At 41.6% G+C, this 26,591-nt stretch overlaps 1 protein-coding gene across 3 annotated transcripts in view; it reads left to right on the forward strand.

Moving 5' to 3' along the window:
• Positions 1 to 1,302: 1,302 nt before the first annotated feature.
• The window catches only part of REV3L (REV3 like, DNA directed polymerase zeta catalytic subunit), a 109,798-nt gene continuing 84,509 nt past the window's right edge, over positions 1,303 to 26,591 (forward strand). The window contains exon 1 of one of the 3 annotated variants that reach the window (XM_072141773.1): positions 1,303 to 1,907. In XM_072141773.1, coding sequence (XP_071997874.1) covers positions 1,769 to 1,907 — 139 coding nt within the window. In that variant the 5' untranslated portion in view covers positions 1,303 to 1,768. The remainder of the gene's footprint in view (positions 1,908 to 26,591) is intronic. The other 2 variants (XM_072141772.1, XM_072141771.1) reach the window with 2 other exon arrangements.

Below are 26,591 nucleotides of genomic sequence, written 5' to 3' on the forward strand. Positions count from 1 at the left end.
GGAAACGCTCAGGAATCACGGAGGCGTCTGGAAACGCTCAGGGAAGCTTTCTCTTCGGTAGAATGACCTGAAGATCTGGCAGGGGATGCTGGGAGTCGCCAGGCTATATAGCAGAGCCAGGATGCCAGCGCTATAAAAAGGAAGGTGCTGGCCCTTTAAATTCTTGAAGAGTCAGCATCCGGAGAGGCCTCGGCAGGAAGCAGGAGCGTGGCCTTGTAGGAAGTCGGCGTGGGACCAGGACAGGATCACCGTGGAGTCCGGAGCCAGGTGAGGTGAGTATGGACCTGGGGGAGTGGGGACCGCGGCAGCAGGTACAGTAGAGTCCTAAAAATGATAACATTGTAAACATCATCAAAAGCCACAAAAAAACTACACCTCCCAGAGCTACATACAAAACCTATACGAATTTGGTATCCTCGTAATTGTACCGACCCAAAGAATAAAGTAGACATGTAATTTGGGGAATACAGTGAAATCCGTAAAAATCCAAGCCCACAAGAATATGGCACATTTTTTTACCAATTTCACTGCATTTGGAATTTTTTTCCCACTTCTCAGTACATGGCATGGAATATTAAATACCACCATTTGAAGTGTAATTTGTTACGCAGAAAATAAGCCATAACACAGCTCTGTATATGGGAAAATAAAAAAAGTTATAGATATTGGAAGGTGGGGAGTGAAAAATGAAAACGCAAAAACGAAAAAGGTCTGCGGCATTAAGGGGTTAATCTGTGCTGGACAATATATACAATGTATAAAATGAGCTTAAAATACTGATATTTTACACTTTAGGGTGTATTCACATAGGACTGCACGATAACCTATTTAGGAGATTGTGTGTTGATCCCTAATTTTGATCTCCAGTGTATAAACCCATATATAATACAGTGTGCTATTCTGAAGATGGCCACCTATGGGTGATCATAGGAGATTATACTACAGATGTTTTCTGTAAATGACACAATGGGTAAAATGGCAGCTAATAGTCCCTGTGTGGAGAGGTATTGGCAAGCCAGCCAAGGTAACACCTATTCTCTTTCCCGCCTGTTCCGTACTACACAAGCTGCACACAAGGCTCGTCTAGCCGGATCAAACTCCGCCGGCTCTCACACCACTGCGCCTGCGCGAACTCCTCATTGATCTCTTCTGACAGCCGGAGACCCACCATGGTACCGTCCTGATGTATGACTAGGTGTGGCTGCACTACGTGTATGTGAAATCCAGCCCCGGTCATTGGTGAGGCAAAGCCCCAGGCCGCGCTACTTCCGCTGACTGTCTCCCATTGTGTACATCTCTCGGTACCCAAAGGGTTACTACTACTACAACAACGAGCGTACGGCAGGAGGCGTGACCGACGCTTCCACTCCTCCCACACAGCGTACGGTGGTCACGCCCACGATCACCCCCTCCACCTTGTCACTCTCCCTCCCCGTGACGTCACCATCATGGCAACAACAGCTGCGGCGGCCGCAGCGAGAGCCGTGATCGGAAGACTGGTGAGCCCGGCTCGGCGGGAGAGTGCTCTGCGGCTGGAGGAGCGGTGCAGGGGCGAGCTCACAGCATGAGGCTCCCGTGCCCTGCACGTGACACTGAGCGCTGCTGAGGCACGTCTAGCGGGAGAGGAGGGCCCGGCGGAATACGGATCTGTCCTGTACTGTATACGTGACATGGCTAGCTGTGACCGGTGTGGACCGTGCCCATAGGCTGGCGCTCTCTATTGGGACAGTGAGAACAGCTAGAGGGCTCTGCTGCCTGGCACAGCAAGATGTTCTCCCTGCGCCTGGTGACTGCGGATTACTATTTGGCTGCCCCTGTGGCTGGATTGGATGTAACCAGATCCCACTTCAGAGACTGCCCTGTGCGAAGAGTGCCAGTGGTCAGAGTGTTCGGGGCCACCCCTGCAGGTAAGGAGGGCACTGCTGTGTGGGGTGATCAGGGGCAGGCAGGTGACATTGCAGGGCACTATATAAGGACATGTGTGGGCATTGCGGTGGTCCTCCTTGTAGAGATTGGGACCAGTCTTCCGGGATGGAGGCAGACACAATGATATGCTAATCTCCCAGACATGCAGCATGTGACTTGTCAGACCCACCGCAGGAGGCTCGTCCCCTCCATCACACAGTCTGTGTAGTCATGAAGATGACTGTAACTTGTGGCAGAGGATGTCCTGCTCATTGTTAGACATGGTGTCAGCCACATCCTGTCTGTGATGGTGACTGGGAATCCTCCATTATGACGGCGCACAACAGGAAGAAAGCATCTTTTGTATAGTTTGGTCAGGACAGAATGGGCTGGGGGGAACCTCACATGACCTGCTGGGGAATGAGACAGGAGCGCTTGCATAGACGTGTTACCCAAAGGACAAGCAGTGTTGCGCCTCCCACACAGTCATCACGCTGCTAATGATGGTGGTGTATGCCTGCGCTCACCTGCAAGCGCTGCTGTCTTCCCTCAATGCCTGTATTGTGTGCCATGGGATTGAGCTGTGGGGGCTGTCTTTTTCAGCATTTACACATTGTTTTTCTATCAAAACCCATTGAAAAAAAAATGGCAGAAATACCATCGTCCCCGTATTCTCTCCATTATATGATCGACGCTTCACAGATGTGTAAATGTACCCTTTGGAGGTCTGAACCTCAAAATGATCCATGCCATAATGATATGCTACAGATATAAATGACATCTATATTAAAATTGGACTGGAAACGCACCATAAAACGACACCCTCCTGCACACATTGCGGCCTGTCATCTGCTTCTGCCTGGCCGTCCTGACAATGCTAGTCACATGCATCAGTTGCTTTCTGCTTGATAAGCATTGGGCCACTCATTTTTTGGCTCACTGCCGAGCAAAATTTGTGAGAGAAATTCTCCTTTGGGCCAATGCGTGTAGTGCACAGACCACAACCGATCGATCCACGGTCCATTGTTTGCGGGCTGTATGTCATCATTGTGTGAAGTTTCACTGGCTTATGACAGCAAAAAATGCCGTCCAAGCCGCAAACAGGACAGCAATATCACCTACTTTGTGCTTTGCGTCTTTAGCAGTGGACTCGTACATGTGTCTATGAAAACAGCAACCTTGTGTACGAGGGCATAGAAATCTAAGATGGCACAGAGATAATAAGAACATTTATGTGCAGGGAGCCCCAGTGGTAAAGCTGCACCCACAGAGGTTTATCCCATGGACCTGAAGGCGTTCCATGTGCGGTTCCCATTGAGGCACCACTTTTCCTTCTATAGGACGGTACCTCTAGAATACAGAATGCCTTAGAAAATAATGTGATTAATATCAAAGTAGTATTTTAATAATCAGCTTCCAATTTCCAGTATATCTTTTAATTACAGGAAATACACCTTTCTATTTTATTAGTTGTCCTTCCAGTTTTTTTCTACAAACATTACTGTATAACAAAGCCTCTATAGCACAAGCATGATGGAAGGAATCCTTTTGTGATTGAGGATAGTAGTGCTCGGTCTGCATGGCTGCAAACTTGATGTTCGTCAGGCTAGGGTGGTACAGTATATACAAAAAGTATGTTGGTGCTGTGTGTAGTGCAATATTACACTCATGGGAATGCCCATAATTTGTAATTGATGGTAAACATGAGGGTTCCATTAGTCTTGTGTTAACCTTATTCTATTCTCTTCCCTAATAGAAGAACTTAGTATTTGATGTCAGCTTGGGTGACATTCCTCATATTTATATGTCCAGTATTAAGCTGCAGTGGGCACACAATGTGGCATCACTACTTCAAGCATCTAGGCACTTTTGTTGTTTTGTAGCCCATCCTGGTAAGGCTCAGTTCACATCTGCACTGGGGGCTCCATTGTAGATCTCATTTAAAACACTGGGTAAAAAAGTTCTGCACTCAAGATTTTTACATTGGCCAAACTGTCAGGCATCCTTATAGTAGCCCTATAGTTAATTGGAAGCTTTGGGCTCCATTACACATCTTCTAACATAGAAGAATAAAGAAATGAACTCCCAGAAAAGTGAACTGAGGCTACCTGCACACAAACATGTGCTTTTCATTGGCTGCAAAAACTGACCCATGGTCCATTGTTTGCAGCCAATGTCTTTTTGATGAAGTCCATTCACATGCCAATGATGGCAATAAAGACCGTCCAAGTCGCATACTCCAGCAGAAATATAACTTCACTGAGTTTTGTAACTCCGGCAGTTGGCTCACACACAGGGCTCTGGAAACCATAGCAATACATATGGACAGATGCTAAAGGCCTGATTCCTGATAATTTGGATTATGCATTGGATTTAGTGTTGAAGTGACACTTGTATACTGGATACTGTTGAAAGTAAATTCTTGTGGTTCAATATTACAATGCCTCACCAAGACATAACATGATCAGTGAAGGTCCAACCTCCAGTACGCCCATTGCACCTTCAATTGATTCCAGGGTTGTGATGTATAGCATAGTACCTTCTAACAATAGTGCCTGCATTACAACCAGGAGAACTTTGCCGCCTGTATACTCGGCATGGTATGTGCATTGATTCACATGAGCTGACTCTATTCTACCCTTGCGGATTAGGAAATTTCATTGTTGTTTGTTGTCCATCCGTTCCACCATTCATGTGCCTGTAAGAAAAATATCATGGCATGCTTTTAGGATAGAATATGGTGCCTCATAGTGAAACTTTATGCAAACCATACAGATCAGCGGGATGTCCCAGCTGTCAAGCCCTTAAGTTGTGATCCTGCAGAGGAACAACCCATTTAAGGGTGCTAATTCTGTGCAGAATTGACCACTGGGTAAATTCTGCAGTCATTCTGCTATGTGTGCAGATCAGGGACTCGCAAACAATTTCTACTGCCTATGTGTTTTTCTATTTTTATGATTTCAGCTTCAGACATGTCAGGTGATCTCCATAAACATTAAATGGGGCTCATCTGTTATTTATTTATTTATTCTTTTCTGTGCAGAATTAACAGAGGGGGCGCTGCCTCTTCCCAGGACCGCCCCACATGCTCCATAAGCTGGCGATTACTGCCACGTGTCATGGGGCAGTCACCGCCCCTAAACCTGCCCACAATCCCGCCGCTCATGAATACACCGGACCGCTTTGAGAGTGGTCCGGGGTTTACATCGCACTCCGCCGCAGTGTTAGATAGCACTATCGGAGGTTTCAGATAACACTATCATTCTAACACTGCAGCGTTTGTTTTAGCACTTTAGTAAGCAGCTCCTAGTGCCAGATTTCTGGTTGACAGGTATACCTAGTGCTGGCGTCTGCCCTGGTGTGCCAAGGTCCACATTCAGCCAGGCTACATCCATTACAGTCCTACTTGAGCCTCTAGAAGATATCCATAAAGTGTTAATCTAGAAGTCTGGCAGAATCTTCCACACTTCACATATTTTCCAGTGAGGAACACAAGCTTAAACTTGAATAAAAGTAAATTGGGCCTTTCATTTGTATTTTCTATTGAAATATCTTGTTATACTGTAAATCTAAAATCACAGCAGGGCCCTGGTGGAGCTGTTCCATCAGATTTCCTTTTTTTCTAGTGTTCTGTGGAAAATGAAAACTGCTTGGTGGTTGGAAGAATCAGGCGACTTATACCAAAAAATAAAAAATAAAAAAAAGCTCAAGGCTCCTCATAGGGCTGTTTCACTTATAATAAAGAAAAATACTGAATGGTGGTGTACGGTAAGTCTGAAACCTCCAGAAAAAGATTCCAAGTGATATATATTCATAGAAAGTACACTGCCAATTTTCTTTGCTGTAAGTCCATGCAGAAAATGTGCCGCTTATTACTACCAGCAAAGTCTATCGTCACACCGTGGTCCCAGTTTGATACCTGCAGCATGTCAATTTTAGGCTGGGTTCACACCTTGTTTAGTGCCTCCATTGTAGAGATACTTTGGGGGGATTACCTTACATATGCAGCGGATCTGAAACATGTCATCTATCTGCTGCAGATTAGGGTGTAGAACTCAATCTTTGCAAAGATGCTGCAGCAAATTGGCTAAACCAAATCGCACCAGAATCCAGCCAGTATCAGCAAGCGCCTGATTCTTGCTGGACTGCTGCAGAATTACCATTCAGTTCTTTATACCATTATACTCAAAATTCTGTTTATTGAGGAAGATTTATTATGCATGCCAATGCATGCCAGATTTTCCGACATGCCCACCACTTTAGGCGTGTCTGGAGCGGGTCGCGAAATCAGTGGAGACTATTGCAGAAATCTCTTCGATGTCATACCTGTTCTAAACAAGTGTGACATTGCTGGAGATCACATCCACATCTACTGAGCGGATGGTGCCTCTTTCACCCATTGTGTTGAATTCATATATATATTTTTTACTTTTTTTGTACCCTTGTACCATTACATGTGTGACATTTACAAGAACAGTTGGGAAAGTGGCCAACACACCTACCTGGTAACTATGGTGGCATTCGATTGTGAAAATATACCTCATGGGCGAGGCTCCCACCTCATGAGTGATGCACCCGACATGGTATGGCATACTGAGGTCACATGACCCTGTTTTCCTGATAAGTAAACGTCTTGTGGCCATGTCTTAAAATTGCCGCTGGAAATACCAGTTTACAGTGGTGTTGTGTCATTTCTTCAGTATTGGGCATTGTGTTCTGCAGTACTGTACCGCTACTGATGAAAGAGAATGGAAATTACTTCTCTATTGTTTGTTTCCTAGTAAATTATTTTTCTCAGCTGGACATTGTCATGTGTATTTGGTACTTAGATTGCATGTACCTTTTTAAAATATAGATCAAAAACTCTTTTTAACTACTGCTTTTAATATTGCCATGGTAACCTTCCTGGGAAGATCTTGGTTACGTACACCTTAAGAATGGTTACGAAACCTTAAGATTTTATTGGATCACAAAGAAAACGGCAATACAGCAAAAGAAATATTATAAGTCCTGCATGTTTTACCTGAATACTCCATGAACCTTCACCTGAGAAATAGCCATCCACTCTGTAGGAAGTTGATTATTTTGTTTTTGTAGGTGAAATCTCTTCCAGTTGCTTCCTTTGTTTAGACCCTTTTTTTTTTTGCTCAGTTTTTGGATCTTCCAAGGTAAAAATTGTGCATCACTAAAGCTCCCACTGTTTAGACCTCATCTGCAGATCAGTAGTGTCCATTCATGGTCATGTCCTTGGGATCAGGTTTAGAAAGTCTACAACCATTCTGCAAGCAGCGGTAACTAGCTGAGGTCGGTTGGTTTCTGATGTGTTTGATGCCACAATTTTGCCATAGACCAGGGATGGAGCTCAACCCTTGCGTTTCAAAGGTTGATTTCTGTCAAATGATCTTCAGCAATTAGTTGCATATTTTTCCGTAATGAGTATATGTGATTTTCATCAATCCCTTATAATAGAAATATACCGCAGCGCTTTACAAACCATATCCCATACTCTACAATGCTACTGTATTAGGCCTCTTTCACAAGAAGTATATGATGAGTGTATGCTAGCCATACAAACATCAGGTAGCGCATGATCGCCATATAAGTGCATGGCATGGTATGGTGAGCACACACGTGTCACCATACCCTGCCTTCGCTGGGTGTAAAATGCCATGCATACAGCCCGTCACCACACCTCAATATAGAGTGAGAAGTGCTCACCTCATCCAGCCAAATGTATTCTACACCCAGGTCCCAGCCTACGCTTGTGTGAAAAAAGCCTTAGGCTATATTCACACTGCAGCTTGGGGGACATATAAACGGCCGACATGCCAATATACGTCCCCCATAGATAGCAATGGGCGCACGGAGCCCTACGGGAGCGGTACTGTGCAGCACACATGCAGCACCGTACCACTCCGCACCCCGTGAAAAGATAGGACATGTCCTATCTTTTCACGGCATACGGTGCCGTGAGCCATATGTTTTCATGGAGAGCGGCGGGGGTGAGCAGCGCTCACCTCCTCCTTCTCTCCCCGCGAGCTGCAGTGTGCCCACCGTGCTACGGTACGGCGCGAAACGGCAGTGTGAATCTAGCCTTATACTGTGGATTGTTTGCACGGAAAAGGCAAATGGTAAATTTGAACATATGCTTGCAGGAAAACACTTCCCTCTCTCTGAAACGACTGCAGAACCTTTTCACTCCCTAAGGGTCCGGTCACACATGCACGTAGTGCAAGGGGCCGTGCCTCATTAGCATTTCCAGTGAAAAAATCGCATGCATTTTACTGCAAATACAAATGCATTTGGGCCAAGGCACCCCCCCCATTGTGCTACCACTGTGCTTGTAAGCGCAGCGCTAGCGGTACTTATGGCCGTATCCTAAGTAGTCGCAGAAGGATCAGAACTTACTTTTTTTGTCCCATGATCAAGGGTTTTGCAGGACCCAGCACATGCTTATGATGGTAGGAAGCCTGATGTCAGCTTTTGCCTCTTAAATTTCTGCTTGCCTAGATCAACGCAGAACTGTCACTTTGTGCATGTTGAATAGTCTTTTAGTTTTTGGGTTACTTATGTCCATCAAAACTACAAATGTTTACAACATATATGGTAAACTATCAACAGATGATGTGGCTTTTATATTACCATTAAATGCTATTTTTGGATATGTCCATAGCTGCAAAATCTTCCTGATGGCTGCAAAATCATTTGTTTTGGTGAAGTGCATTTTGAAACCCACCAGATGTTTTTGAACTACAACTACCAACATGCTCTAATTTCCAATGGTTGCATGTTGGACAAATTGGGAGTTAAGTTTCCCAATAGTTGAAAGCTAGTGAATTAATACTGCATTTCACTTACATGCAAAAAAGTAGTAGTAAGTAATCTGCTTTATGTTTGAAAACTTTTTTTTTTTTTTTACATATCTCTTGATTTGCTATCACTCTTATAGACACCCAGTAATTTTAGACAGAAATCAAGATAGGTGTCAATAAATGAGAGCCCCTTCCTCTGGGCTCTGCTCTTACATGTAGGAATGTGCATATAGCTAGCATGTACTGGTGATAGATGTGTAATGGCATGTGGCTATTACCCTTGGGTAGAACACATGAAGCTCATGCTATTCCTGTGCTAACACTGAAGTCAATCCCTTATAAATCTTCTTCAAAACAAACGACTTTGTCTATTTGATCATTGTAATGCTCTGTAGTGCCTATAATTGTGAATTTCCCACTGTGGGGATTATCTTATCTTAATGCTTTAATTTTTGTCTGCTCTGGAGGGTCTCCAGTCTTTGTCATCTACTCTGGGGTCTTCCCACTATATCTGCTTTGTAGTTGCCAATTTTTTTTGTCTTCTCTGGGGTCTCCACTATTATTGCCTATGCTGAATGCAGTATTTGTTTGTTGGGGTCGTATTCATTGCTGCACTGTAGTCTTTATAATTTCTGGGGTACTGGTTACTATTGCAGCCCCTTGTGCGGTGTGACAATGCAGTTGTTGAAGGAATAAAGGTTGTTCACCCCTGGCCAAAATCCTTAGATCAGGAATAGAACCGACATTTAAAGGACATTTCCGAATTTTCACAAATTCCTTTAAAAAATGAATTGGCTATACTGCATTGATCAAATTGTACCAGTTCTCAGAACTACCATGTATCTACTCTCTCATGTACATAGTTCATTTGAGTAATGTATACATTAGTTCTGAAACCAAAATCTTAATGATGCTGCAAGTTCAATTCAGACAAGAGTTTTTGAGCCAGGTTCACCAGACCAAATATGACCATCTGAATGGGCCCTAAAAGGGTCTTTGGTGCATTAGACGGACACCTGTCATCAGGTCTCTGTAACTAATGCTGTTACCACTAGTTGTAAGAGCAGCTCACAGGGATTCTATCACATAGAGGAGCAAGCACCAGGAGTGTCACATCATTATACAGGCTGTCGGTAATGTGTATTGGAGTATCTATATCACACAAAGGCTGCAGGGGGCGCCAGCACCAGGAGTATCACAACATTATACAGGTTGACAGACAAGCACTGGGGGCTGTGGCTGTACCTCCCACTCAAAAGTAAGCTGGACAGCTAAATATGAAAATGGCTCATTGGACCAATCTCAGTCCATTTGCATAAAGCTTTAGGATCAAAGCTTTTTTGATTAAGTTTATAGTCATGTAGAGGGACAATGTAGATATTGGTACAATTCTTTCTAGTGGCAATTTATGAAAATATGTTTAGTTTTGGGGGTTAATTTGCCTATCATTGTGTAATGGCTAAACTGTGCCATTGACGCTTGGCTCCCATTTAAATCAATACAAGCTAATCTGCAGTAACCTGTCCCAACCACTACACCGAGATCAAAGCTTTCTGCTTACTGTTATATCCTAAAATGTATAGGCTCCTGACTTGAGACTCACACAACTGAGATTATGAACTTATTCTATAGATAATTTTTCCTTTTCATTATCTTGCCTCATTTACTTGTAAACAATTTTCACTGAAATATCTGCTGAATTCCATCTTGCTAGCAAGAATGACAGAAGAAGATAGTGTCATTACATGCAAACTCTATACATATAAATACTATAACAAAAAAAGGGGGGAAAGAGGCAAAACAAGAGGACGGCACCTCGTGTATTATCGTAGGATAAATGGGAAAACTAAATTTAAAATAAAATGAAAATATCCGAGGGATATGTATGGAAAGGGAGGGTATAGGCAATACACCCCCTGAAATGTTATGTTATGTACCTTGGTGCTCCAGCACAGAATGGATCCAGCGCACAACGGCTACCTTTTTCCATTTGTACTTGAAGAAGGGCGTTCCGCCCGAAACGCGTTTACAGTTTTTGGAATAAACAATTAAAACTTACCAGAGGACCCTCTCCATAATAGCGCCGTGCCAGCTTTCTTCTTCGTTTTCTAACCCCATTTTATGCTTTAAACTCTATACATAATATATACAATGTATATAATATGTATACAGTGAAGACTAGAAGTCACCTAGTGACCAGAAATGGTTACACTTACACATAATGGACTAATTATTTCTTTAAAGTTTGTTAAAAGATTAGTTACATTTTGAATTTTTATTATTTTCTTGAGACCATTATCACCCTCCTATATATTGTCTATTAAATGTCTATTTGTGATGACTATTAATGATTCAATAGAATTATTTTTTAAAAAAAAAAAAAAAAAAAGGGAAAAAGCACACAATTGAACAAAAAAAAGAACACGAAGCCCACATGATGGGTCAGGTGTTTGGGTCACAGCCCCATCATGAAGTATGGATGGAAAATAAAACTCAATCAAGCATCCAGCTCAAGTGAAGAACAGAACAAAGAACTATAAACAGAGAGCAAAATAAACAAAATACGGGGGACAAAACTGGACAGGGGGACGAAAGGGGAGAGAAAGAAGGAGAGAGTAAGTTGTTCCTCACCATAGCAAAGGGAAGTTAACCAAGACCATAGTTAATGAGCAAGGCTCAAGTGACACAGCCGGGGATTAAGGAGCCGCTTGCAGCCAGTTGGAGAAGAAAGGTTCCTAAACATAGTCCATTTGGGCCATGTGTTATCGTATGTATCCAACAGATGACTGTCTAAAACCCTGAGTTTCTACATGCAGCGTTAACTCTGTAGGTGGAGACGTAGATTTCCAAATCCTGGGGATCACCAGTCTCATAGCCACCAGGAAATGTTGAAGCAGACCTTTCTTGATGTCTCGAAGATGAACAATAATACAATGGCTGAAGACAAGTTCCCAATTGCTCCGCAAATCTCTCTCTAGAGATTCCAGATAGATAGTCCAAATAGAGGCAGCCACCTTGCAGTCCCACCAAACAGTAAGCATAGAACCCTGGGCCAGCAGCCATCTCCAACAAATGGGGGAAGCAGTGGGAAATATATGATGGAGCCAGAAGGGTCCTATAGTTTCTTGGATCTTACTGGCATTTTAAGGGTTAAGATAAGGGTTTTCTCCCAGAGCTCTTTTGTAAAATTCTCTCCTAATTCCTACTCCAATTCCTTCCTATATGGTAATGATAGACTCTCCCCATCATACTCCAAGAGCATTCTATAAAGAAGAGACGCCATGAGGTGGAACCTGTCGCTGAAGACAGAGGGTCTCAAATTGGGTAGGTTTGGTGTGAATATACTCCCCTGCGGCTAGTGATGTCAGAAAGCTCCGCAATTGTAAATGGTGTAACCAGGAGCTTGGATAAACTCCCCTAGCAAATTGTTTTAGGGATGAATCCCTGAATCTGTAATACAGTCTCCAAACCTCCTGCATTGACTGTCATCAGTGTATATAAGGGGGCAGCTCTTTAGGTCCAGGGGAACTCCAGGGTAATCTTAGGTTGGAGAAAGTGGACCTTTTTGGTGAAAAGATGCTACTCCCATATGATAAACCCATACAAACTGTGTTCATAGTTGCTGCATGCTAGGGGGCACATTGTTGGCTTGACCACTTCAGAGGTTATTTGCATCCAGTCCTGGCATTCTAAGGCTACAGCCGGCATTGTGCACATTGCAGCCTGACAACCTGCCATCTATGCCATGTGGTTTACGTTCCAGACTCTACTGTCAAAATAACAGTTGGATTATTTAGGTAAACTGTGTGCTACTTTTAGTAGCTGTCCTGTTGTGCAGCAATCTGCAGACTTGTATTTGCATGATACCTTTCCATTTGTTCTTTGGAGAACATTTTGGTTATCGTTTGGCTGTGCCTGCTGCCAAATCCTCTGTTTGAATTAAAATATGTGTGAATGAGCTTTCTTTTCAGATTATAGAATCATACTCTAAGATTAAACTACATTTTGTAACCATCAGCTTGGTACAGGCAGTCACCTGTTCTTGTTCTTAAGTTCAATTTGTATGTAACTCTGAACTGTATATTTTAGAATTGTAACCGGTTTTGGTCTCTGTGACAATTGGATTTTTAAAATGTTGGGTTGTCATAAGGATTAACAGTAAAGCTTAAAGGGGTATTCCCAGTTCGACAAATTAATGTTATTGTTACTTTCTGTATCAATTCCTCACAGTTTTCTAGATCTGTTTGCTGTCATTCTGTAGAAATCTTCAATGTTTATTTCCAGTTGACATAAATCTGACCAGTCACACAGCTTGTTAGTATCATAGAGAGTAATCAGATGTGTGTGATATAAGTGTTGTTGTGGCTGCACATCAGAAGATGATTGCTGGACCTATCATCCTGCTTAAGCTTATGCTCCCTCTGTCGCCCATTGACATCCAGCAGCAGTGATTGTGGGGTGCCAATGGTGTCATATGGCAGCCCGTTGTCCAATAAAGGACCGTTTATGATATTAATCCTGTACGACAAAAAACTTGAAGACCATAAATAAACTATGCCAAAATGGAAATTTAGCAGACAAAAATTGTATAAATCACAATTTAAAAAATCTAATGAACTCTGTGTGTAGAAATCTACAGGTCTTCAACAAAACCCTCACACAGGCACCTTGACAAAACGAAATTTAATGGAAATCTGCCATCAAAATCCATCATGAGCAACCAGGGGCATTTACTCAGATTCAGGCAGTGTGACTGTGGTAATCTTCTTATATTTGTTATTCATGACATTCTTCCTACTAATCTAGCAGCAACTGTAAGGGTGCGGTCATACGGTGTGTTTTTTATTGCGTTTTCATTGCTTTTTGAGACGCATTACAACAGCTGAGGAAAGGGGATTTGCCTAATTGCGTTTACGCAATGCAAACGCAATGTTAACGCACACGTTACCAATGTTTACTTTTGTTTTGTTAACACATTATCATCTTTACACTGGTTACGTTAACAAATGTTAATAGTAATGTAATTGGGCAAATCACCTCTCCATTGTAATGGTATCACCATGATACCACACCCTAAGTGTAGGAGGAGAGTACACCTGTGCTACACGTTGTAACAACCTGTGAGAAGACACTGAGGGACTCTGGAAATGCCCACCAGAGCCCTCAGTATAATTAGCATAATTGTATACATTTATTTTAAAAGAAAAGAGTACATGAATAACAAATATAAGAAGATTACCACAGTCAGGGCCCCTATATTTTTGAGTAACTGGTCCTGGCTTATGATGCATATTGATGGTAGATTTGCTTTAAGAAAGTTATGGTGCTTGGAAATTATGTTGTTTAGGTTCGACGACAAAGGCAGAAAATATTGTAAAAACTTCAGTTTTCTTTATGTAATCTACTGCACAGAAAAGGTTCACCAGTAGGATTCATGAGACCCAAAATTATGCTGTTAAAAACTGCATTTAATCCCCCTCCCCACCCCCCCCCCACCCCCCACCCCCAGGAAAGAAAAAACCCCGAGCCCCCATACAAGTATACAATTGCTCTAGCAGACACTAGGTAGCAGTGCAGGAAGCTGGGACACACATAGGCTAAGCTGATGGTAGATGACTATTACTCGCCTCACCATCCCGTCCCTGTGTTCTCCATGACACATTTCTCATAACTTTCTATGGCCGCATTTTGGAGAAAAATTATTTTCTATCATGTGCAAATTAGCCTGTGGTGCTCTGAAGAACCCCACCGGACTCCGCTGACATATTTTTTTTTTTTTTACGCCTTGGGGCGTCTGGTACAGTCCGGTGACGTCACAGGCTCTTTTTAAACCTTATGCTTGGCTCAGCGCAAAATTTTAAAAGAAACATAACCACCTCACGGAGCACACTCGGGGCTGTACTACCCGCCCCGGAAAAGGAATAAATTATATCTTGTGGGGCAGTGCACACCATTTGCATATGGTATAAAATAATTGGTTTAAAATAATTCTGCTTATACTCGAGTATATATACGGTAGATAGAAAAAGAGATAATGGATAGATTATAGATAAATGTGAGGTAAAGAAAGATAGGTATGCAAATAGAAATAAGAGATCAGTAGGTAGATGAGGGGTGGATGGATAGACAGATATAGAAGCTATAGATCAATGTATTTAAAGTAAAAAAAATTTAATTGAAACAGTTATTCTTCAAAATAAATGAATACTAACTAACACTAACTGAAAGACAAGTGTCCATTTTTTTGACAAGGAAACGTTGATGTCAGTTTATTTAACTGATACCCTATGTCATCAGTTACTGTCAGTTTATCTACCTTTTATTTTTCAACCTTTTTTTTTTTTTTTTTTTTTTAATGGAGATAAAGAACGGATATATGCTGAACTTAGCCTTACATCAGAGGCTACTTAGGTGTGGAGTAGACCGGCCGAACACTGGGGTCTACACCTATGAGTCTTCGTGCGTGGCCCCGCAGTGCTCTACGGCTACTCCAAGTTAATCTGCATAAAAGATATGATTTTAGTTAGGTATGGTTAAACGTTTAGGAAAAGGCAGTGTAGGGTTTAGTGGATAGAAAGGTACCGAACATCCTTATAGTAGGTTTCCTTTAGTGTCTATAGCCATGCTTTAAAGGAAACCTACCACTTGTAGTGGCAGGTTTCCGATGGCAATACCGGGCACCAGCTCAGGGTGAGCTGGTGCCGGAGCTTATTTTAGCTAGTGTTTTAAACCGCGGTATCGCGGTTTAAAACACTTTTTAAACTTCATAGCCGGCGCAGGCAGGTACGCGCTCGGCGCTTACCGTGCACGCGGCTACATAGGAAGTGAATGAGAGCCGCGTGCACGGTAAGCGCCGAGCGCGTACCTGCCTGCGCCGGCTATAACGTTTAAAAAGTGTTTTAACCCGCGATACCGCGGTTTAAAACACTAACTAAAATAAGCTCCGGCACCAGCTCACCCTGAGCTGGTGCCCGGTATTTCCATCGGAAACCTGCCACTACAAGTGGTAGGTTTCCTTTAAATCATAAATGCCTAATGGACATTGGAGCCCCTAAGTGGCCCTTAGCCAGAACTGAATGGGAAAGGGTTCACTTGTACAGTATATTGTTCTTGTTCCCTGAGCACACTGAATGGCCACAGGCTCAGCTGAGCTACATCTAATGTGGCTGTCCTTGACTAAGCTCAATGTACCATACATCTGCTGGTCATCTGCTCATATTAAAAAATTGCTTATCGTGTCTTTACATTTCTAATACGTGTACAACATATGCCCTAGTACTGCTCCTAGAACCATAGGCCCCATTATACTGGTGAAATCTGTAAGGGGTTATACAGGCGGTCCCCTACTTAAGAACACTTGACTTACAGACGACCCCTAGTTGCAAACGGACCTCTGGATATTGGTAATTTATTGTACTTCAGTCCTAGGCTACAATGATCAGCGGTAACAGTTATCACAAGTGTCTGTAATGAAGCTTTAGTGTTAATTCTGATTCTTATGATAATCCAACATTTTTAAAGGAAACCTACCACTTAGTATGGCAGGGGTAAGCTGTAAGTACCGAGCACCAGCTCAGGGTGAGCTGGTGCCGGTACTTACTTTCGTTAGTGTTAAAACCGCGGTATCGCGGTTTTAACACTTTTTAAACTTTAGGGCAGAAGGGGCTTCGGCGCTGCGCGCGACCGTGCGCGCGCAACATCTCCACTATTTCCTATGGAGGCGCGCGCACGATCGTGCGCACGCAGCGCCGAAGTGTCTTCTGCCCTAAAGTTTAAAAAGTGTTAAAACCGCGATACCGCGGTTTTAACACTAACGAAAGTAAGTACCGGCACCAGCTCACCCTGAGCTGGTGCTCGGTACTTACAGCTTACCCCTGCCATACTAAGTGGTAGGTTTCCTTTAAAAATCCAATTGTCACAGAGACCAAAAAAGTTTTGGCTTACATACTGGATTACAATGATAAAATAAAAAGTTCCGACTTACATACAAATTCAACTTAAGAACAAACCTACAGACCCTATCTTGTATGTAACCCGGGGACTGCCTGTATTTTTGTAACTGTAGACTGAGGATATGTTAAATTTCCTTATTCAGTGTTCGCACCATTGTTAGCAATGACAACAAGGATTAATTGTTTATGGTTTTTTTTAATAATTTTTTTTTTAAACTTGCGGTAAACGTTATTTCAGATTTTCTGTCAATATCTCCATATGTAAATTTGGACATTTGTATCTACTGAAAATCCGCTAAGGACCTACAAGTGCGTCTACAAGATACAGTCACATATCAGAACAAAGGATTTTTCTGCTGCACTCTGCAGGAAAATACAGCACTTGAAAAACCTATTGGAAAGCAAGTCTCATCCAATATGCTAAATGGCTGTGGAGAGAATATGGTTTACCGCCTCACTGCCTAGAGAAGAGAGAGCTATCAATCTCTGCCGTCACAAATAATATCAAATTATAGCAGGCAACAGAATGTACAGTAGGTCACAATGCTGAAATCCATGTTCCCCTCTGTTAATAGGAGCCTGCCACTTCTCACCTGCAGCAGCAATGTCTATTTCTCACTGCTGGAATGCCGCTTCTCTTTGGAATTTTTTTAATTTTAGGTACATTTCCTTTGTCTAGTTCATTTGTGTGTGTTTATATGAATATCTCACACTGCATTTTGTGTACTTCTTAGACTGCAGTAGTCATTCATGAATTACTATTAGAGACTTCTTATTCTCGGGTGCAGCTGGAGTGTGGTGATAAAGAATAACATTTTCATCAGGGAATATTAGAGCTTCGTCTTTGGTGATAGATTTAGTGATTTTTAGTACCCTCCAGGTCCCACACAGCATAGTACATACACTGCCAAAGAGTTTTTTTTGTATAAAAATAGTTTTTACAGAAAAAAGCTATGTTATATAGTACCTTTCAATGCCATGTGCTCTGTGACTTGGCATTGGAAAACCACTCCTCCCTGTGTCCTTTTCAAATATATGAATAACTATATGTCAGGAGTAGCTATCGAGGGGGCGTTGCTAAGCTGGGGGGTGGGTGTTTTCTAATATTTGAAAAGGACACATGGAGGAGCAGTTTTCCAAGGGTTAGGAAACCCTCCTCTATAGCCACTCCCAGAGGACAAGTGCTCATTCCCAGAGCACATGGCATTAAAAGGTACAATATAACATATCTTTTTTTCTGTAAAATCTATTTTTTTATACAAAAACTCTTTGGCAGAGTATGTACTATGCAATGTGGGGACTGGGGGAGTGCTACCATATATGCATCAGATCTGTGCCTGGGCAACGTTTTGTTAATTAATGTTCAATAGCTCTGCAGTTCCAATATTCCATGTAATATTCAGTATCATTATCTTCAAATAATTTAATTTACCCTACAATTTATCTTGTATTTATTCCTTCTGTTTTGTTTCTCTGCGTCATGATTTTTGAAGGCCTTTTTCAAAAAATCTGAATTACGGTTTTTGGCATACGCCACTGTAAATGTTCATGTTTCGGTGTATCACTAATTTTGCATAGTATTTGTATAGATTTTCTATTGATTTGTATCAGGTTTGATTATTATCTGCCACTGGATAGGGGATATCACACTGACTGTTGAGGGTATCACCACTAACAAGAAGGTGGGGGTCCCATTCTCAGTAATTGATAGAGGGGCAGGTGTGCATGCATTCCATTGCTCCAATCAATACTAAGGGATTGTCAGAAATTGGCAGGCCCTACGCTCTGATATCTTCTGTAGTCTCATTAAATTGAAAAGTCTCATGCTTGATCAAGAAACGAGTGACAACAGAACCCATATTTACATGATCTGTGGGGGGTCCTGATCAGACCTTTTTAATGTTAAAGGGGTTGTCTGGGCTTTAAACAAACTATATATAACTGTCCGGGGGGGGGGGGGGGGGGCTGTAAAAAATAAAAAACTGTTGTCCAGTCAGTGGCGTGCTTACTACTTCCACTTGCCTGGTACAGCGTAACTTTTTTTTTTAATTGAACTCCTCTCCCACCCCAATGCCCCCCCCCCCCATCACCTGTGCACTCTACTTATTAACATTTACCAATTAGAAGAAATGTCAGTAAATGTTACTGTTGTATTTTATTTTTTTATAATTGGAGTTGCACTCTTCCTTTCTGCAATGTCTCCAGGTAGTATACTGTATGTGGGATATTTATCACCATGTCGTCCAGCTTCTTGTACTACGTTCTCCATTTTGTCTCAGAGTAACACAAGAAAACAGACAACGTGGTGATAAATTCCCCCGTGTGTGTAGTGTTATAACCCTGCCTTATATTGGCAGTAAAATAGCACCATTCCTTTGTCCTGTAATGAAATGGCTCTGTTTCTCCAGACCCAGTGTACACAGCACAGAGTTCTGTGTGAAGTATGTGTCTACTGGTGCAGTACAATAGATAAACTAGACCCTAGTCAGCCATGATAAGTGGAAGGGGATCATTTAAAAGGAAAAGATCCAGATCTTATATTTTGGGTATATAAAGGGGTATATAAAATTATTGGTACATTTTGGTGATGGGTACAATCTGCTATTTTGAGGCAGTGTTTTGATTCTTTCTATACAATCTATCCATCTGTTCTGTGTTTGTTGATGAGTATTGGTTACTTTTTTTTTTGCTTATCATATGTTGTATGCTATAATATGTGTATACATATAAATGATTCTTGCATCAGAAATTTAAAAATGATTTACCAGAAGAGTATGACAATGCACCAGAATATGAAACAATGAGGGGAATTTAGCAAGACTGAGTTTCCAACCTTTGCGTTGGACATGATCATGGTGTGGTATAATGGCGAAGGACATAGTGAATTTGATGTGATGTTGGTATAGGGGAAAGAAAAAGCATCAAGTCCGAGCCTTGTAATGTACTTAATTTAATATACAATGCTTGACATTGTTCTGAGCTCTATTTTTCTACACAGCATGAAGCATATGCAAAAGTAAAATACGTTATAACCCGACCTGAATATAAGTCGAGGTACCACAAAAACTGGTATACCTATTGACTCTTGTGTAAGCCTAGGGTGGGAAATGCATTGGTCGCCCCCTAGTATATAGCCAGCCTGCCCACCCTTGCCCCCCAGTATATAGACTGCCAGCGCATTTAAAAAAAAAAAAATAACCTTGGTAATCCCCTTTCCGACGCCCCCTCCCTCCGGCAGGTCCTCTTCTTGATTCCTTTGCAGCTTGCTGACACTGTAGTCTGTTCACCGCCAGCACGTGGGGACCCATTGCTGCTGGGCGAACAGGAATCAAGAAGAGGACCTCTATGTGGGGGGAGAGGGGTGTCGGAAAGGTAAGTACGGAGTTTATTCTTTTTATATACCAGAGTGGGGGTTTTTAAGCATAAAAATTGTGCTGAAAAACTTGGATTATATGTTAATAATTTACAGCCAAAAAGTGAAAACAAAAAATCGCATGGCCATTTTATTTCTTACTATTAACTTAATTTTTTTTTTTTTTTTTTTTTGCAGCATGAGATCATTCTAGAGTACAAATGTATCTTTTATCAATTTTTATTGCATTATTTGCGGGATGAAATATGTGAAAATCATAATTTTTTTGGTGGTTTTTTTTCTTCTTCTTCGATGTTCAAGCGGGTTTAATAATGATGTTTCTTGGACCTCTGGGCTGCCATGACACCCCTCCCCGGAAGACGGCATGGGGAGGGTTGAGTGATCGTGGGTGAGAGACCCCTGGCAGCCAAGTTAGATGCCATGGTCAAGCTGACCGCAGCATTCAACAGGTTAAACACCCGCGATCAGAGCCCACTCCGACCACCGACGTTACGCTGAGGTGTCAGCTGACATCCTTTGTATTCTGATGCTGGCCCAGCTCCGATCTCAAGCTGATCCGGCATCAGCTCTGCGTCTAATATATCGGATGCTGAGTGCTAAAGGGCAAAAAAGAAACAATACAAATCTTCTCTGAATGCCGCACCTTCCTTTCAATGCCATGGTGTGTTCCAATATAGCAGATTGCCACCAAATATGAGGCATTGGCATACTTGGAAAAACTGTGTATCACACTTTGGAGTGTTTCGGTATATTATCCATTTAGAATGTGAAAAATACATTAATTTAGCCAAAAAAAAGTAAAAATTTCAAAATTGCAGCTGATTGATTTTGTGTTAACCTCTGTGAAACAATTAGAGGGTTAACAAATTTCAGAAAAGTTGTTTCACATATGTTGAGCGGTATAGTTTCTAAAATGGTGTAATTTATGGGGTTAAACGATAATAGGTTAGGCCTCTCAAAGTGACTTGAAAGCTGATGAGGTCCATCAAAAGTATGATTTTGCAGTTAGAAAATATTAAAAATCGCATCTAAACTTCTAAGTCTCATAACATTCTCCAAAAATGAGGACTTCTGTGTTGGAAAAGTAAAAAATTTTGAATTGGAGCATTTTACGTATATTACTTCATGGTTTCTAAGTAGCTTGTGATGTTTATTTTCTTTCTTCCTCCAAATGGATCAATTTCAGATGAATACTTTCTTTTATATAAACTTCTGAGACTTGGAGGAAAAAAATCTGCCTATTTGTGCATGACCAGAATCATTTAGTGAACTTAATTAGTTCCATCTCTGTTATGTGTTTTATTTCTAGGCGGGATTGAAAGGATCATATTTTCCATAATGGATTTTAATGTGATGCCATACATGGAGCTTTCAAATACATTTAAAAATTGGATAAGAGTAAACCAATTCAATAAGGACTAATGGTGTGTTGTGTAGAGACCAGCAATGCACCCTTCCCTTTTGATACTGACTCAACATTAATAATAATAATCTTTATTTATATAGCGCCATCATATTCCATAGCGCTTTACAACTCATAGGGAACATAAAAAATAAAAGACATTACAGAGTGCAAACATTCTCATGGAACAATAGGACTGAGGGCCCTTCTTGCAAAAGTTAAAGGGGTATTTCAGGAATAAGCACAATTCATATTCAAATGCATGAATAAAATATAAGCTAATATGTAATTAGTTGTTATTCACAATTTTGCTCCACTTGGCAGAAAAATGTTGTGGTCATACACTAAAATGAAGAATTAAAATACTAATTTCCCTATAATAAGACCTATGATTTATTCCCTGTGGAGAAGACACAGGACAGAAGATGGCCGCTGATCACATGTCCCCATCACCTGTCCTGCACTTGCCTGGGCAGGTCATGTGATAACCACTACGTTTGGCTGTAGTCATCTGAAAAACTTCATCTGAAAAAAAAACCCCGGAATGTGTAAACGCACCCTAAGGCTACATTCACACGACCGTGTGATTTCTCCAGTCCCGTATTTACGGGCCGTATGAGCCCGTATATACGTGACGTTTTTCATCCGTATGCAGCACGTATGTGACCCGTATTTTATATTCATAGACTTCTAGGGCATACGGAACTGAAATACGGGAGAAAATAGGACATGCTCTATATTTTTATACGGCAAGTATACGGTACGGTACGGTCCAGTGTAAAAAAAAAAGTCAATTTAAATGGTTGGACATATTGTCCATTGAAATGAATGTGTCTGTATGTAACCCGTAAAAAAAACGGTACGGATACGGACGTTTTCATACGTCCGTGTGAATGTAGCCTAAAGGTGATGCCACAGGTTGCGTTTTTGGACTGTTTTAAAGCATGTTTTCAGCCCGTTTAAAAACGCGTGCGTTTTTGAATGTTTACCATGCATTTGGCTGCTTTTATCCCGTTCATCTTCATTTCTAGAAGTGTAAGCAGCTTTGAAACAGATTAAAACCAGTCAAACACATGGTAAACATTCAAAAACGCTTGTGTATTAAAGGGGTTGTCCGAGAGTTATGAAAATTAACTAATGGTGTCTGGAGGGGGCTGCTTAAAAAAATAAAGAACTACTTACCTTCGGTGTCCTGCGCTGCTGTTGCTCCGGTCCGGACGACCATGTAAACAAACAGCAGAGCTGAACTCCGCTTCCGGCCCAACCAGACAACCTTCTGGCCCGCATTCACAATGCTGTGAATAGGGACGGACAGGCGTGCCCAGCCACAGCTGGCCAGAAGCTGAGTCCTGTGCTGCTCCGGCGGCCATGTTTGTTTACATGGCGCCCGGAGCGTCAGCAGCACGGGGCACCCACAGGGCGCCGGAAGGTAAGTAGTTCTTTATTTTTTTTAAGCAGCCCCCTCCGGCCACCTTTAGTTAATTTTCATAGCTCTCGGACAACCCCTTTAAAAACTGACTGAAAACGCATGCTTTAAAACTGTGGCATTGCCCTTTTTTGGAGGGGGGGGGGGGTGGAGGGAGGTATTGGTTACCTATCCTATGCATGTGTTTCTGTTGAAAATCTTATTACAAAAGCACTTTTTTTCCCTGCTTTCGACATCACATTCACATACATTCTACTGTATCAGAAAAATGTAATGAAGTTAATTTAACTTTAACATATTTTCAGTACATATTCTGTATTCTGCATGCTTACCTTCTTTGTGCCTCTTTCTTTTGTAGTCTTTGATTTGCGTTATTCTATTCTTTGCTCAATAAATGTTGCACCATCTCCCTCTCATTTGCTATTATCAATAGCCTCATGATGGAGGCATCCAGGGGTTTGGGGAGTTAGAGGGACACCCTTGGTACACCAGGGTGTTAATTTGAATACAAAAGTTGTTGTAGGTTAGCCAGCTTCTTGTTCACTAGAATAGAATCAACTCACAGCTGTGGTAAGGGACTGTACAGAAGCTCAATGTTCAAAGCTGTATTCACATATTACATTTAATAATAATAATTCTTTATTTATATAGCGCACACAGATTACACAGCGCTGCACAGAGTTTGCCAAATAGGTTCCTGTTGAAATGCAACAGGTAGGGGCTTGGGCCGATGGCATATGGGTTATTTTGATTACATGCAAAACATGTGGTGTTTGTTACTGTTAGGTTGCATTCACACACATGTATGGGGGACGTATATATGGCCGATATACGTCCCCCATACACTTCTATGGGCTTGCGGCATTGTAAGGGAGCAGTACAGTGCGGCACCGTACCGCTCCGTAGCCCGGGAAAATATAGGACATGTCCCATCTTTTCCCGTATTACGGCGCCGTGGCCCATATGTTCCTATGGAGATGGGCGGGGGTACGGTGCCACACATATATGCCACAGATCCGCGCCGCCCACTGCAAAAAGATAGAGCTTCCTCACCTCCAGCACACGGCGGTATGCCCGCACAAGCAGGCATACCACGTGTGAATGAACCCTAAACTAAATAACTAACAATTTGCTGTTTTGTATATTTTATAATACTCTATGTTTGTTACGTATAGTTAAATCATGAGGTAAAGTGCAATAGACGCAAAATGAAAGCAAAACCTGGAAGTAAAGAAAAAGTTTTGGCTCCCAAAAAAGAAATCTGCAATAGTGACTAAGAATAGGATTCTTCTTTTCAGTGAGATCAGCATAGAAATGCTGAGGACTGCCAGGAAGTTTTAGCCACACCTTATTCCCGAATTGAAATCTAATTCTTTTCCTCACGACAAGTATCCTTATTTCACCCTTCTCCATTATTTACCTCGTCAGTGAACCATTCTAGAACAGAAGCTGCATCGCATTCAAGTTCACTCAAAGATCGATCTACTTAATAATGGCATATACAGTGTAAATCAGTTTATGATATAACAAAGAATATACTCCAGCTCCTTTCCATTCTGTGCAGCATCAGCATTAATTTCCAAATGATATTGGGTACTCGTAGCAGGGGCAGAGAAGTCTATTAGAACATCTTAAAGCACTAACCTGTTTCTGTTGTAGATCTATTGTACTTTCACTCCTAGAGATATTCTTGTCCGCAGTTACCTGGTAGTGAACAGATGTGGTTTATACATTAGCAATGGAGCATGATAAAAAAAAAACATCTGAGCTTTATTGTGCTACTTCATTGTAAAGATGATCAGTAAGGTTTTTAGTTTTTTTTTTTTTTTTTTTTTTTTTTTTTAGTGCATGGCCACAAAATGATATAATCAAAGCTTCCAAATAGATTATTTTACTAATTTTCCATACACGCACATACATTAACTGTTTCACAGTCCATGATCAACCTGTGATCACAGACCAAACAGAGACCTATGTCACGGATTTGCAAAACTTGCCTTGTATTATATCAGTATATACCACATTGCTGGAATGTAATTCATTACAGTGCCCGTGCCACCATTTAACAGGGAAGCAGAGGGACTCTTTGCATCATTAATTGATATAATGCAAGGAGTCCCATACCCACCAAGGTATTAAGCCCTTGACACAGGATTCTACCCGGTCCGTCGTCATATATTGTGTCAAACGCCCAAACTGAGCTTTAGTTCCTTCCATAGTTTTTCTATTGGATTTATTACCACGTTGTCTGGTTTCTTGTACTACCTTTATAATTTTTGTCGCAGTTGAGAACGTAAGACACCATACAATGTGGTGATAAGTTGCCCCCCAAGTATGCAGTGCACCTTTTAAACATCCTGATATTTTCTGTCTTGGTGTCTGGAAGATTTTGTTGATAATTGAATACAATACATGTGGTTTCTGAAAAACATGTAATGGATTTTTAAAGCCTTCAAAAATTTGTATCTATACTTTATACAGTAAAGTGTGAACTTACAAATATGGATGTAATATACTTGCCTAAATACTGCCATGACATGTTACAGGTCGAAATCACTAATTTTGGACTGCAGATATTTGGTTTAAAGGTTTTGGCCTACAAATATTCATGCCAAATACTGACCCAAGTGGTCTATTAATAGATGGGTGTGAAGGCATATTTCTCTTACATACTCATGAAGAATTTATATGATGGCATGACTGTCCTGTATAGTGAACATCTCTGGAACCTTTCCCCTGTTCAGCCACAAACGCAGTTAGAACATGATCAGATGCGGATTTATCGTGGAGTTAAAATAAGCAGCATTTCATAGTATATGTAGATAGTTTTGAAGTGGAAAAAAGCTTTACCAAATTATTTCAGCATGTCCATGTTTGCAGCAGGTTTTACTCAGGATATTGAAAGGAATTCACATTTTTACATAGATTTAAGAACTCTACCTGACCTCCCTAAGCTGTCAAGACAGAAAGATACATGATATAACTGTAGAAATATAAACAAGATAGGGAAAGAAAAGACTTTAGAAAAAAAACAAAGGCTACATTCACACGACCTTTGGGGTACGTATATACTGCTACAAGCTTGTGGCCATATATACATCCCCCACTGGCCGGCAAAAGGCACACGGAGCGATACGATGCAGCCATCCATCGCTATGGAGAGTGGAGGGGTCACCCCTTCTCCTCTCCATCGCGGCGAACGTATACCCATATGGTTACGGCAGGCATACGTTCATGTGAATGCTGCCTGAGAGGACTTCAAAGATGTAAAAAAAATGCGTTTCAGGACAGTAGTAGTCGATATCTGGCTGCCTAATATTTCTATGCCAAAGATAGCTTGTATTTTAAGTGTTTTACCTCCTTCCTGAGGTTTGGAAATTCAGAAAAATGTAGCCATAAAGTTTTGACTACTGTATATGGATGTAATTAGATTTCCAGGGCACACACCAAGAGAACTTGGCAGTAATAGCCTGTGTGACAAAAGCATCTATTGCTTATTTATTAGGAAAAATGGAGTTGGACCTTCCTTTACACAATTAAAACACCTGTATGTCTTTTCTTCTGGCTCCGGCATTTCCTGTTGTGAGCCACGTGAGAGCTGGTGATGCCAGAGAAAGTGCCAGGAGAGGACAATATCCTTCCTGTTTTCTATTGATAAAAGGGGAGTGGGGGGAGGGGGGAATGGGCTCCAGAATCTAATTAAATGGGAAATGTTATGTAA

The sequence above is a fragment of the Engystomops pustulosus genome, chromosome 3, assembly GCF_040894005.1.
Source record: "Engystomops pustulosus chromosome 3, aEngPut4.maternal, whole genome shotgun sequence".
NCBI lineage: Eukaryota > Metazoa > Chordata > Amphibia > Anura > Leptodactylidae > Engystomops > Engystomops pustulosus.